The sequence below is a fragment of the Artibeus jamaicensis genome, unplaced genomic scaffold (assembly GCF_021234435.1).
Source record: "Artibeus jamaicensis isolate MK-2021 breed Jamaican fruit bat unplaced genomic scaffold, CSHL_Jam_final contig_923, whole genome shotgun sequence".
Lineage (NCBI taxonomy): Eukaryota > Metazoa > Chordata > Mammalia > Chiroptera > Phyllostomidae > Artibeus > Artibeus jamaicensis.
The window spans coordinates 15,118,504-15,132,121 of NW_026522014.1; the positions used below are offsets into that span (position 1 = coordinate 15,118,504).

The 13,618-nt window shown below is 44.9% G+C and overlaps 1 protein-coding gene and 1 long non-coding RNA gene across 2 annotated transcripts; one reads left to right on the forward strand and one right to left on the reverse strand.

Moving 5' to 3' along the window:
- Window positions 1-770: 770 nt before the first annotated feature.
- Window positions 771-2,681, reverse strand: TWIST1 (twist family bHLH transcription factor 1). Its single transcript, XM_037163888.2, has 2 exons — window positions 1,942-2,681; window positions 771-1,426 (listed from the first exon to the last, which is right to left on the reverse strand). The coding sequence occupies exon 1, from the start codon at window positions 2,578-2,580 to the stop codon at window positions 1,984-1,986; it is 597 nt and encodes a 198-aa protein (XP_037019783.1). The 5' UTR covers window positions 2,581-2,681; the 3' UTR covers window positions 771-1,426; window positions 1,942-1,983.
- A 510-nt stretch (window positions 2,682-3,191) lies between these two features.
- On the forward strand, window positions 3,192-8,567 carry LOC119062859 (uncharacterized). Its single transcript, XR_005085062.2, has 4 exons — window positions 3,192-3,386; window positions 6,360-6,550; window positions 7,441-7,520; window positions 8,253-8,567. It is a non-coding gene; the product is annotated as an uncharacterized LOC119062859 (long non-coding RNA).
- Window positions 8,568-13,618: the final 5,051 nt, after the last annotated feature.

Here is a 13,618-nt window from a genome sequence, read left to right on the forward strand (position 1 = left end):
TGACTAGGAAATGAACAGCTATAGCATTTAAAATTGTAATTGTTCCAATAGTTAACAAGGATACTGAAAGGTCATGTTCTTTGTTTATTGTATTTCACTCCACATGTTCATTATGTATAAAAGGAGCACGCCTTCCTAATGGGTAACAGCAAGGTGGGAAAATATTCATAACTTTGGCTTGTTTTTGCAGCGAACATGACACTAAATGTCACTTTCATTCATGAAAGAGTTAAGCAAACTACAAATGTAATTCTCTCTTGCTGAGTGAAGCTTCATCATTTCCTTTGCATTTGTATTCACTGATATGTGTATAAAGGGTAATGATTTTAGTTAACACCATGTGCATCTTTTCTCTGAAATGAATCCATTATTTAATAGTCCTTACCAAAAAAGTGGAAGGCATGACAAAAATACACAGTAGCAAGAGAAAATAGTGCTGGCTGCATTCTGCTGATTTGCATGTAACTTTTACAGCTGCCTCTTCAAAATATAAGCAAAAGGAGTAAATAGCAAATTTAAGTTTTTGCTGTTCGGGGACCTGATTAGAGATGGAGAGATGCTACCAAGCCCAGTAACAACAAACTGGAATAATAAGAAAGCCGTCTTTCTAAATAACAGGCCTGTACCTGTCAGTAGCTAGTTTATTTGCGTTTTTCACTGCTTTGTTTGTATTGGTGTCCCCTCCCTCCTGTGTGCCTCCAGAGTTCAACAAGCAGGTATCTACCTCCAACTTAATCCTAAACTTTAAAAATATAGACCAAACTCTAAAGTTCTTAAAATTTTCAGTCATATTTATTTATTGCAGAAAAATAATATACAAAGATATTTACAAAACAATCATAAAAATATGAATGCATTTAGACACCGGATCTATTTGCATTTTACCGTGGGTCCTCAATAAATAAATAGAATGTTGTATTTTGTATTTTAAGTTTTTTTCCCTCAGAGGAAGAATGAAAAAAGGAATGAACTGACTGTGATTTTGCACGTCAGTGTGATTCCAGCGTTTTTATTTCTAAAGGTGTTCTTAATATTCCTCTGATTGTTACCATTTTAAAATGGAGAAAAGTCCATAATGATGTCTTTCCTTTCAGTGGCTGATTGGCACGACCTCTTGAGAATGCATGCATGAAAAAATAAAAATAAAAACATTCTTCGTCATAAAAAAAAAAGAACACAAACAACGGTTCAAACTTCTATCAGAATGCAGAGGTGTGAGGATGGTGCCGCTGCCCGTCTGGGAATCACTGTCCACGGGCCTGTCTCGCTTTCTCTTTTAAAAGTGCGCCCCACGCCCTGTTTCTTTGAATTTGGGTTCTGCTCTTCTAATTTCCAAGAAAATCTTTGGCATATATATTTATTTTTAGTTATCCAGCTCCAGAGTCTCTAGACTGTCCATTTTCTCCTTCTCTGGAAACAAGGACATCTGCAAAAACCCAAAAGGGGGTAAAATCGGTTATTGTGTAGGTCTCTGGCTGTTTTCTAAAACTAGTGAGCACTGTTCTTATCACCACCACGGAGAAATACGCTGAACAACCTGGAAGGATTTCAGCCCAAGGGCAAGAGGAAGTGGGTGGGCGGAAAGAAGGAGGAGGTGGAATTTGGAAACATTGGTTGTAAAGAGAACGAAAACTTTAAAGCCAAAAGAAGGGGAGGCGCTGGCAATTGTCCTTACCCATGACCCTTGACTCTCTTTCAGTCTTCCCTCCTGTCTGTCACGCACACTCATCCACACGCACACCCTCACAAGGGCGCATCCCTCACCCTCTAGACGTACCGAACTGCCTCCAGGGGGAAGAGGCGGCGGTACCAGGTGGGGTGGGAAGGCTGAGAGGGAAGCGGGAGAAGGGGAGGAAGGCGCGGTGGGCTGGGATCCGCGGCCTGGCCGTCAGTCCTTCGGCCACCTGAGCGGCGAGGGGGCGCAGAAGCGCCGGTCCTTACCTAGGTCTCCGGCCTTGCCGAGGGGGTGGGGAGCTCCGCCTGCTAGTGAGACGCGGACATGGACCAGGCCCCCTCCATCCTCCAGACCGAGAAGGCGTAGCTGAGCCGCTCGTGGGCCACATAGCTGCAGCTTGCCATCTTGGAGTCCAGCTCGTCGCTCTGGAGGACCTGGTAGAGGAAGTCGATGTACCTGGCTGCCAACTTCAGGGTCTGGATCTTGCTCAGCTTGTCCGAAGGCAGCGTAGGGATGATCTTCCGCAGCGCGGCGAACGCCTCGTTCAGCGACTGCGTGCGCTGGCGTTCCCGCACATTGGCCATGACCCGCTGCGTCTGCAGCTCCTCGTAGGACTGTGGACTCCCGCCGCCGCTGCTGCTGCCGCCGCCGCCCGCGCCGCCACAGCCCGTAGACTTCTTGCCGCGCTTGCCCTGGGCCGGGCTTCCCGGCTCCTCGCCGCCTCCGACGCCCCCGCCCGCGGCCCCGCCGGGCCCCGAGCCGCCGCCCGCGCTGCGCCGGCTGCTGCGCCGCTTGCGCCCCCCGCGCTTGCCGCTCGGGGGCTGCTGCCGGTCCGGCTCCTCTTCGCTGTTGCTCAGGCTGTCGTCGGCCGGCGAGACTGGCGAGCTGGACACGTCCTGCATCATCTCTCGGGCGGCAACGTGCGGCCACGCAGGCCCGGGGCAAAGGGGCGGCCCGGGTAAGAGGAGGAGAGCGGGGCGCTTCAGCCCGCCAGCTTCCCCCGCGCGCGGCGCCGGCCCGGGCGGTGCGGCCCACCGAGGAGAGGACGGGAGGAGGGACAGGGAGGATCTCCGCGGGGAGGGCGCGCGGGGGAGGCGGGGAGGGAGGCGGGAGGGGGAGGGGACGGTGTGGATGGCCCCGAGGTCCAAAAAGAAGGCGCCCAACGGCCGCAAGCACACCCCGCTTGGCCTCCTGGAAACGCTGCGGGTGCCGGCGAGCCCGCGAGGTGTCTGGGAGTTGGGCGAAAGCTGCAGACTTGGAGGCTCTTATATCTCCGTGCAGGCGGAAAGTTTGGGGGCAGCAGTGTCATTGGCCTGACGTGGGGAGGAGGGACTTTCGAAGTTTTATAGGAAAGTTTCCGCTTTCCAGCCCCCCTTCTCCGTCCCCACCCCCCTTCCTTGGGGTCTAACAATTCGTCCTCCCAAACCATTCAAAACCGACCTGGCCCGGCGGCCGGCCCCTCTGCCCGCCTCTTTGCTACCCTCCCCCTTCCTTCCCTCCCCGCCGCCCTCCTCCCGCGGGTTTGGGCGATTCTCTTCCGCGCAGGAGCGCGCGGGCTGCACCCCCGCACGCGAGCGCAGCCGGGGGAAGTGGCTGGAGGGGACCGTCGCGGCTGCGGTGTCGGTCCCTCCCGGAGAGTGGCTGTGACAACAGCGAGGGCAACAGTTCCTGCTCACTGGGTGATGTCTCATTTCGCCCCAATAGCCTCCAGGTCCGTGGGCCAGTTGGGGATTGCTGGGCGGGGGGAATGGCCAGAAAATTGGCAACCGCGTAGCCCACCAATGGTCAAGTAGATGGGTCCCTGGAGTCCCAAGGGCCAAACTGCTGTGGCTGGCTCGGAGGTCGTGGGCGTTTCTGAAGACGTGGCCGCGCCGCCGGGACCGCGGATCTGCACCCTGGCCTGCTCTCTCACCCCTGCCTGAGAAGCATCTGAGCTTCTTTTGCTCTGTGTAGTGACCCAGTCTAAAGGTTCCCAATACCCGAGAGACGACGCCTCCAAAGGTGCCCGAAAGAGGCAGAAGTTCATTCTCCGGCGGAAGGGAGGATGTCCTTGGAGAAGGCAGTTGGGCCAGAGGGGGGCAGCGCAGCGTCTTCGCCGCGGCCCTGATCGCTTGAACTGCCAGCCCAAGGTGGGAGGCAGTTTTGTCCTCACCCCACTTTCAAGTAAGGCCTTGGGTGGTGATCTCTGAACCTGGGTTGGAAAGAGAGAGAGAGACGGGGTCCGACATTGGCAGGACATACGGTGCTGCCGGCTGTGAGAGACTCCTTTCCCGACCCCGTTTCTGGAGATCGAGTGGTCAATTAAGCTTCGTGCGCCTCAAACGCATACCAGTACTTGGACATTTTTACATTTTAAGCATTTCAGTCTAATAGGGTAACAGCAAAGAACCCCAAAGAGGGCGTTAAGGCAGAATCTGGCAAATCGGAAGCAACAAAAGTTGGTGAGCTGGTGAAGGAAAGGGAAATCGGCCGTGGAAGAGAAGCTCATCTTTTCAGCGCTCCACTGCTTCTTCTTTGGAACCGTTTGGGACAATATAACCATTTCATGTTCATGTCTCGGGTTGCAAAGCAAACCAAAGGTCAAAAGCCGTAGTCGGTTGGAGGGGGTGGTTCAAATATGGAAGGGTGCCAGAGTGTTGTATCTTGGGCTCCGGTCCCCTGAGCAGGCCAATCTCCGCTCAGGTTCTCCCAAGTCTGGGCTCAAAACTCAGAGAAGTGCCCCTTTCATGGCCAGACCCAGGGTCGCGGGCGTCTGGTGGAGGAGGCGGGAGCCCAGGCGACACGCCAGCTGGCCACGTGGTTTTGCCCCGCTGAGGCTCACAGCTTTGGTCCGGTAAACCCGGGGGTGTGGAGCGCAGGGGTCCGGTGGAGGGATCAGCCTTGTGGGAGAAACGAGGGCAGGAGAAGTCCTGACTGCGGGGGTCGAACAAGGAAAGCTCTGCTTTCTTGGGAGGGGTTTGCTATCACCATTTTTACAAATATTCAGAAACAATGACCACAGCGTGCCAACTGGCCTGCTTCGAGAGTCACTGCCATATTTTAAAACGAAAGCCTGTGTGAAAATCAAATTCTACTTGACCTCCACATAATAGTACTCTGGCAGGTCTCCTTAAAACAAAACACACCCTGATAAGTACCCTGTGTTGCATCTTCCTTCTGCCTGTAGCACTTTATCTTGGAAGCAGTTAGAGACCAGACATAAATTATGCCACACCCTCCTTTTCTTGTAAATCTGAGTTGCAGAGTATCCCGCAATTCTTATTTGAAAGTGGTTGCAGAAATCTTGAGAAATTTCCACCTTTACTTACCTTATTTATTTAAAAAATCAATCTCAAGTCTTAATTTTTTTTCTTCACCTGAATTCTCAAAAATAAACGGATCGAATATTTGGATGCTTTCTGTTGTGGCTGTGGGTAAGCAAGACAGGGAAGTGTGGGCAAAGTGGAAGGGAAACCATACCTGACCAAGGGGATTTGGTGGGGGTGGGGGGATGAAAATGGGGGAGGAGAAACCGAGTCCTTGACAAGGCAGCAGCCAGGGATCATTAGCCAGTCGGACTTGCAGAGTCATCAATCTCCAAGACTAGTTCTTAAACAAGTGAGCCCAGCCCTTCGGCAGGCACTAAACTTCTAGGGGATGAAGAGCTCTTGGCCATTACAGGGACCTGCAGGGTTGAAGCAACTCTCTGGTGGACGATGCTTAGAAGAGGATTTAAAATGAATGGCCTGACTAGGTAGGACTCTCCCCATCCCCACTCGGAATCCTCCTGACCCAGTCACAATGAACGACTTTCGTTCCAAGAAGAAATTTCCAATTCTTCCAAGGAGTGGAGGATGAGGATGAGACCGCTTTCTGAGTGCTCAGATGTTGTTTTTTGAGCAGAAGGATGTAGCCTACCAAATGAATCACCTCGCAGAACATCTGGGGCTTGTACTCCCCAGTTTGCAAAACATTCCCTGGCCTGATGGTTCCACTCTGCTCATCTATAGCTCTATTCTACCTAACATTGTTTTAAAATTTTTTCTTATCCACTCTTGCTGATGCAAGAGTGGAGGCGGGACGCCTTTCTATGTGTTGAAGGAACTGAATGTAATTCTGCGTATGTCGTACACACACTAACAACGACTTCAAAAACACTCAGTTTAACATATGAAATCATACTTTTAAAAGCCTAATTTGGGGGCTCTTAAAAACATTCTTTGAAATTTCCCTTTGAGCCGGACCTGAGCCTGACTTGGGAGTCAGTGGGACACTACCTTCTTTGGGAACACTGGCTCAATTGCAACTTAATCGTTTTGTCTACTTCTAAAATAAATTTTCTGAAAAAAATTAACCAAAATCAGGAAAGTTGTCTTTTGCACTCGATAATTCAAAATGAGCTTTGTTTTCAGACTGCGAAGTTGGCATGTTTGCATTCCTTCCTGAGGAATGCGTGCTGTGTTAAATTTTTTTTTGAAAACAGAAGTCAGAGTTAGGGATCTCATACTGAGCATGTGCAATAAGTATGTACAGATCTGCATCTTTACAGTTTGAATATGCACTGACGTTCTCTTAGCAACAGTCATTCATAATACTTTTAGAGGAGAGGAACACACTGTGGAACCGTTAGCAAGCTGGTAAATTTTGGACTTGGGTCTCGCACAAACGCTGAGTAATCAGATCTGTGTCCACTCTTTCTCCTCAGTCTTTGGATGCCCTACCACCTGTTTGTTGGCTTAGAGTTCTGTGAAATAATATCTCCAAATTGCATGAATGGAGCACAGGATCATTCCCACAGAAGGGGGCGCAAATTGGAAAAGGCTGCAGTGAGTGGATGGATCTCCGCTGAGACTGCCCGTTGTAGATGAGATCTTTCTTTCATCACTGCATGGGGATGTGAGTGAGATGATTTCTTCAGAGGAAAATGTAAAGTTTGTGGCAGCATGAATGACCTTGATGACCCTGTAAACCAGACCCTTTCTCTGTGACACAGGTCGTTTTAATGATGTTTGAGCCCCTTGCCCTAACTAAGAGCTCATTCTCTTTCGTTCAATGACAGGTTAATTCATGATTTTAACTGATTCTACCTTTCTCTTTAGGAATTTCTTAAAGAAAAACAAACTAAAGTTGTGAGTAACTAAAATCTGAAGCTTGCGGTCCAGAAATGAGGAGAAAAAATATAAAGCACGAGCAGTTGAGTTGCCAACACCTCAGATGAGCAAATCAAATTTTCAAATAAATATTAATTTTTCAAATATCTGGCATTCTGCACACAAAGGGAGACATAGCTTGCCAGACTTCTGGGAAGAGAGGAATCAGGGTGTAGAGGCAGATGGAGTTGTGAAGAGCCTTTCCCCAAACCCTTTCAACTTGCCGGGTGTGCCGGCTTGGAAGTCTGTTCTCCATCTTTGCTGCCAATTAGCCGTGTGGAAATCCACTCTCACTTTACTTACTTCGAATAATTGCTGCAATAAATAATTGAAGAAAGAATATAAGAAATGCATAGTTATCCGTAGAGGCTTTTTATCATGGCCGCAATCTTCTTACATCATATGCATTTTTACCTCCTTTTTAATCATCCGATAATGGGGCAATTGAAATATAAATCAAATGATTTACATTCTGTGTTTTTTTCCAGCTAAATATCCCTTTCTAATGACAGCTTTCATCTCCAAGGTTTTTTTGTTTTGTTTTGTTTTTTCACAAATGGCTTTGCCTGAAGTCCTAAATGCTACATCCATTGTTTAGATTGATTCTTTCTACATAAAACATGTTGTTTTTGCCAGTGACCACAAGAGGACACAATTTCCCAGAGAACTTGGTTTAAAGAGAAGCTCTTGGAAGAGGAAAGCTAACGAACGACATGGTAAAAATACTCCACGATTAAATGTCATTTTAGGGATGTCTAGTTGATTTATATCACTTTTATTAATTTTTAAAAACAAACATGAGTTGACATTTAAGCTTTAGTGTTTTTGGAAAAATTATGATCTTTTTATTGAATAAAGTTTATTGTAGAAAAAAGCATACATTAGTGAAAATAAAATACCATTTTAAAGGAAAGTTTATTTTACATTAGCAGAATTTCGTGCAAAACTATCACCAGAAATTTTATTTTCTTAACCTCAGAGCCATGTTTGAGAATTAAAACCAGTTAAAAAACATATATGGCCGCTTCAGAATATCTTTGAAAGTTTGAATTTTTAGTTGAGGCACTGGGAATGTCTTTATATAAAAAATTGCATTATATAATGTTTTGTCCATTATATTTCAATGCACATGGTAGATTAAGACCTAAAATCATTGTTTCAAAGCTGTAGAAAGTAAGTTAAAAAGTACTAACTCCCAATACTTCCCCTGAATTATTACACATTGTCTTTAATTTAATTTAAGATTGCCTTCCTCTTTTTTTACTACTTCCTATCAAAAAAGATTTCAGGGCTGAGTTCTTTGTAAATTAAAGTTAACATGAATTACGTCTCAGTCTTTTTGAGGAAGGGTTTTCTGGTTCCGGTGGAGCACCATGACATCCAAGATGGGGCATGTCAGTTTCAGTGGGAACCCATGGCTTTTGTTTGGCACTTGTGTCTTCTTGCAGATATGTCCATAATCACATCCTCCGAAAGCCTGCTGGAAGGACTAAGCACTGGACTGAAAGACTTGGAAAAAGATGAGGAAAAGACATGAGAGAAAACAAAGTGAAAATAAGGAAGAAATGAAGAGAGAGCAGAATGTGGAGAGAGGATAAAAGATGGAGCTGGAGCAAGTGAGAAAAAGGGAATTTCTAGAGAAGGAGAGATTGAAGCTTCGTGTGCAAGGGGAATAAAAGGCTTAAATGACAAGAGTGAGAAGGAAATAATTGCACTTAGTCGGAAATAGGAAAGCACCAGGATTATTTGCCTCAGTTTCTGCCTGAGTTGTAAGTAGCTGCCTGGCCTTTATTATAGGCATTTAGTTTTAAAAATCCTTGTCACCGTCACCTAAGTCATAACAACAAAACAACAACAATAACAACAAAACCCCACAAGAAACAGTGTGAAGGGCATTTGAAGGGCCATGAAACTTTTTAAAAAGATTATTTATTTATTTGTTTTTAGAGACAGGGGAAGGAAGGGATAGAGAAAGAAATGGAAACATTGCAGTGGGAAAGATATATTGACTGGTTGCCTCTCTCATGCCCTCAACTGGGGACCTGGCCTGCAACCCAGACATGTGCCCTGACTGAGAATCGAACCCGTGGCCTTTCTGTCCACAGGCTGGTGCTCAACCCACTGAGCCACACCAGCCAGGGAGGGCCATAAAACTTTCAATTAAAGTTGATGTTCATATAATAGACATGCTCTGCCCAGAATTAGAGCAAAGATGGCGACATGTTGTCCTTATTGGATCTCAGGATGGTGAAGGAGGACATCTGGGGAAACACTGATGCCATTCCTCCTGGAAAAATGCTATGAGCTGTGATAGGATTTCAGAAATCTTGTGTGGTTGCTAAGACTCATTCGTTATTTTCCACTTGACCTCCAGAATGGAGATCAAACCGGTTGTTTTTCCCTGTAGTTAATCAGGATCAATGCTTTTGCCCTCTCCACCGCAGATTCCTCAGGGAAAGACATAGTGTAAGCGATGAGTCGTATTCTCGCTCACCCCTACTCAAGACCTTGAGAGATTGTAAGGTTCAGGTTCTGCCTAATGGTGCATTAAGGAGATCTGAACTCTAGTTTCAGCTGGCACTCATTAATTGCAACACATGTATGATTTGTAATTTAACATAAATTCCTCAAAGTCTTTAATTATTTTAGGTGCTCTGGGTAAGAAGATTTTAATTTTTGACATCAAGTGGAAAATGAAACATGCAAACACTTTTCTAACATGGAGAGCTAACTTCTGTGATAGATGTTTTCTTTCTCTTTCTCTTTTTAAAGTTGATTTTATTGGGGTGACATTGGTTCACAAAACCACACAGGTTTCAAGTGTACCACTGAAGAAAACATTATCTGCACATTTCATGGTCCACCCAATGCCCAAATCAGTCTTTTTCCATCCTCATTTCCCGCTCTTGGGCCCACGACCACCTCCCCTCACCCCCCTTTCCCTCTGGCTACCTGATAGATATTTTTAAGCAGTGCCAAGAAAGGACCCTGAACCTGGTCTAAGGCAACAGGATGGCTTTGCACTTTGGGAAGTCACCTCACTGTGATGGTAGCCTCCTAATAAATTTCCAGGAAGCCTGCCCTAAGGAGAAACCCGCAGAATGGCCCACTGACTAAATGAAGATGCACGTGACACATGGTTTGTTGAGTCAATCTGAAATATACAATACAGCAAGAAAGGGAAGTAAATGGGGCAGATTAATATACTAGGACAAGTTGCAAACAGGCAGGAAGGACCATGCTGCCAGGATCTTGGGGAACACAGATCCACAATATTAATATCCTTTCATTGATATCATCTTTATCTCTGTGTCTATGTCTTTCTGTTCCTCTTTCTCTCTCTTCCCCTCTCCTCTCCCTTCCTCCATCCCCCTCTCTCTCTTTCCCTCTTTTCCCTTTCCCTCTATCAATCAGGCTTCCTTGCTAATGGGGGTGAGAGGTCCAAAGTTTATGGTGTGCAATGTTAGAGGACGGCTGGAGCTCTTGGCCTCCCGGAGAGGCACAAGGCAAATGTGCTCTTTCTCAGATGAGCTTGACACTTAGCCTACCGAGCAGTTATATATTTTATCTTTCTGTCTTGGCCAGAAAGACAGGTGGGCCAGGTTCGGTGTCACTGATAGGGGTCCTATCTAAGATACCATGAATATGGCTTCCCTGGGAACTTCATGACTACTTGATGCTTATGTAGTCTTTCTGTCCTTTCCTACTTACTTTACTGATGTCTCAGATGTCTCTGGGTTTTTACTTCTTTCCTCTTTGTTTCTCTTACTCTCTTTAGCAGAATCAGATATTCATAAATAATACAGAAAGCATACATTGCAGTTTTCCTGAAGTATGCAAGTACATTATTTCAGCTTAATCCTGAAGGATTAATGGGGCAAACCAGGTGAGAAGGGGTAAGAGGAAAGAAAGATGCTGGGAGTGACATGGACAAAGGTGTGACATAAGTTTGCATGGTGGCCTTTTCAGGGACCTGTTGGGAGTGTTGAGTAGCTGGAAGTGGAAGGAGTGTGGAAGCAGCTGGAAATGATACAAAGTGCAGATCACAGTAACTTTGTGTGCTGTGCTAAGGAATTTGCATTTTATTCTAAATGCAATTGGAAAATGGAAGAATGTTAAGCTGGGAAAGTACGTGATGAGATTTATATTTTAGAAATGTCAGTCTGTGGACAGACACAGTGCAGGGGATGGATGAGACAGGTGATTAGATTTAGGAGGATCTCTCATCAACCTTCAAAATACCGAATGTAAGTACATCAGTTGACTTATGTGAACATACACGATTGCATGAGGGTGTGGACAGGATAATATAAAGTTGTGAGAGAATGACAGGGTTAAGGGTGATTTTGAAGTCTCGGTTCTTTCTGTAAAATAAGATAAATGGATAGATAATTACAAAAAATTTTAAAATATGTAAACCTGAAAAGCTTTTAGAAATCACCCTGCCTGACTTGTAGTCAGTTTTATAGATGAAAAGTTTTCTCTATGACTGTTTGTAACTAAGATTAGGCAATATCTGGAAACTGAAAGCATTTTCCTAAGTGATGAGAATGAGCTTTCTTCTAATTCTAGAAACTGTGTGTGGCCAACTGCAGGCCTAAACATTTATGCCAAAAATGAGTAAAATAGGCAGTAAAGTAGTTTCAAAGGGGACAGAAGGGCCTCCTTCCAAAAACCACCTTATACTTCCCATAGTCATGCTTTAAATCTGTCACGGGTACCTCATTAAGTCAGGGCCTGGAATTGTCCTCTCCAGGCTCCTCTTGTAGATGGCAAAGTCCCCGAGGTGAGGTCACACATTAGGTCACTAACACCTATACATGAATTGGACTGTATGATGTCTTTCTCAAGACAGGAGGGGCTCCGGGCAACCGAAGGACACTGGGACATACAGGAGAGGCCGGACTGAAAGGCAGGGAGAATTGTGAAGAAAGAGAAGGTCATGGTACTAGGGCCTTTGTGGGTGGTTCAAGGGCCTGTGGGAGCCTTCCCTGCTTGTTATTCAGGGTGTCTGAAGACATCCTGCTGTTATTTGGATTCAGTTCTGATAGGTAGAACACAAGGAGACAGCAAGGAAACCAGAGTCCACTGGTCTTCTCTCATCAACCTCATCTCTGTCGAGATCTTAGAACCTTGACATGGGTCCATCAAATAAAGGAGTACTCTTCTCTTTGCTATCAGGTATAAATTAAGAGCAGACAGTAATACATAATCTCTCGGTTTTAACTCTAAAAGGGTCTGTTTATATGTAACTGTGTCCAAGACTAGAAATATTTCTGGGGAACATGAGTGTGTACAATGACTGAGAAAACAAAAATATCCACTAATGGTCATAAGCAACCTTAATGCAGTTTTAATTTTAGTCAAAGTTTTGGGGAGAAATAATTGTTAAAAATAACCTAAAGAGAGACAAAGATATTAATTCTGAAGCATGTCAGCAGGGCTGGACTATCTGAAGAGCAGACGTTACAGATGAATTATATTTAACATATTTTAATTGGGCCATCCTCTGAAATGGACTAGAAAGGTTGAAAGAATATTTAGGAAAAATAAACTCTACTTCTAGATTTATGTAACATCTACTCACTATTATTTTCATTATACTGATTCTTATATGAAAATTGGGCACCCAGATATTTTATAGAACCATTAAAATATTTTGCTGTACTCCATTTAATACATCCTAAATGAGAGAGAGAGAATTTGATGGTAAACTTCGGTAAGGCAGAATGACTGTTAGGTTTTATATGTGGAAACTCCGGCAATGAGGCTGTGGTCACGTGTGCTGTAGCCCCTGTCATTTCCCTGAGTTCACGGGTAAGGAAGGCAGAGAGTCATGCTACTGGAGTAATTCCGTAGAACGACAGCAGAATAAAATAGGAATCTAAGTAATTTCCCTTGGTTAAATTAGATGATCATTTTACTCAAAAAATTTTTTAAATTGAAAGCATTACAATTATAGAATTGGAGAAACTGCTTAGCAAAGTCACTACATTCAAGTCATAGATGACAAGAGTTAGTGTAAGTTTTAGAAGTCCAGAGCACTTCTTACTTTTCTGGCAAGACAGAATGGCCATAGAGGATAGTGTAGTAGATGATAACCTGGATTCTGGAGCCAGTTCATGGAGGCTCAAATACGGCTAAACTTCTCCCTACCTGTGACCTAAAGGATCTTACTTATCCCCCCCCCCCCATGCTTCCAGTGAAGGAGAAATAATGATGTACTTGAACCTGAGATGATGAAACAGAGCCGCAAGAGCTAACCACTTACAATGGTGCCCAGCACTTGATATATGTTTGATATTATTATTTGAAATGAAGACTAAGTTTTTCAGTACCTTGTAGACAGCGATGAAGCATTCACATTCAATTCTAAGTGAAAAGTGCAAAGGGAAATTTTTAAAGGGTCATTGAGGAATTCAGTTGATGATCCATTACTGTTTGAAGAGCAGCTGTTCCTATATCCTTGTCCAAGTCCCTAAAGACTGAAAGTTAAGGGGGAAACAGCAATCGGAAGAGGTTCAGTGATGCTGTACCCTAGCTGCACAGACATGGTGACAGGAGGCGTATGACCTCTTCAGTTTCGGTCTTGGTTGGTGTTTTGTCTGAGCTGAAGATTCTCATATTCAACTGTGCACTTGACACCACAGCGTGGGTTCCTCACGGAGAAGTGGAACTTACTGTGGCTCTCAAATAACTTGCAAATCAGTAAATTAATTATATAATGTTTTTAAAAATTATAACAATTTCTCCAATGAGAGTTGACATCCAATATTATATTCATTTCAGGTGTACAGTATAGTGGTTAGACATT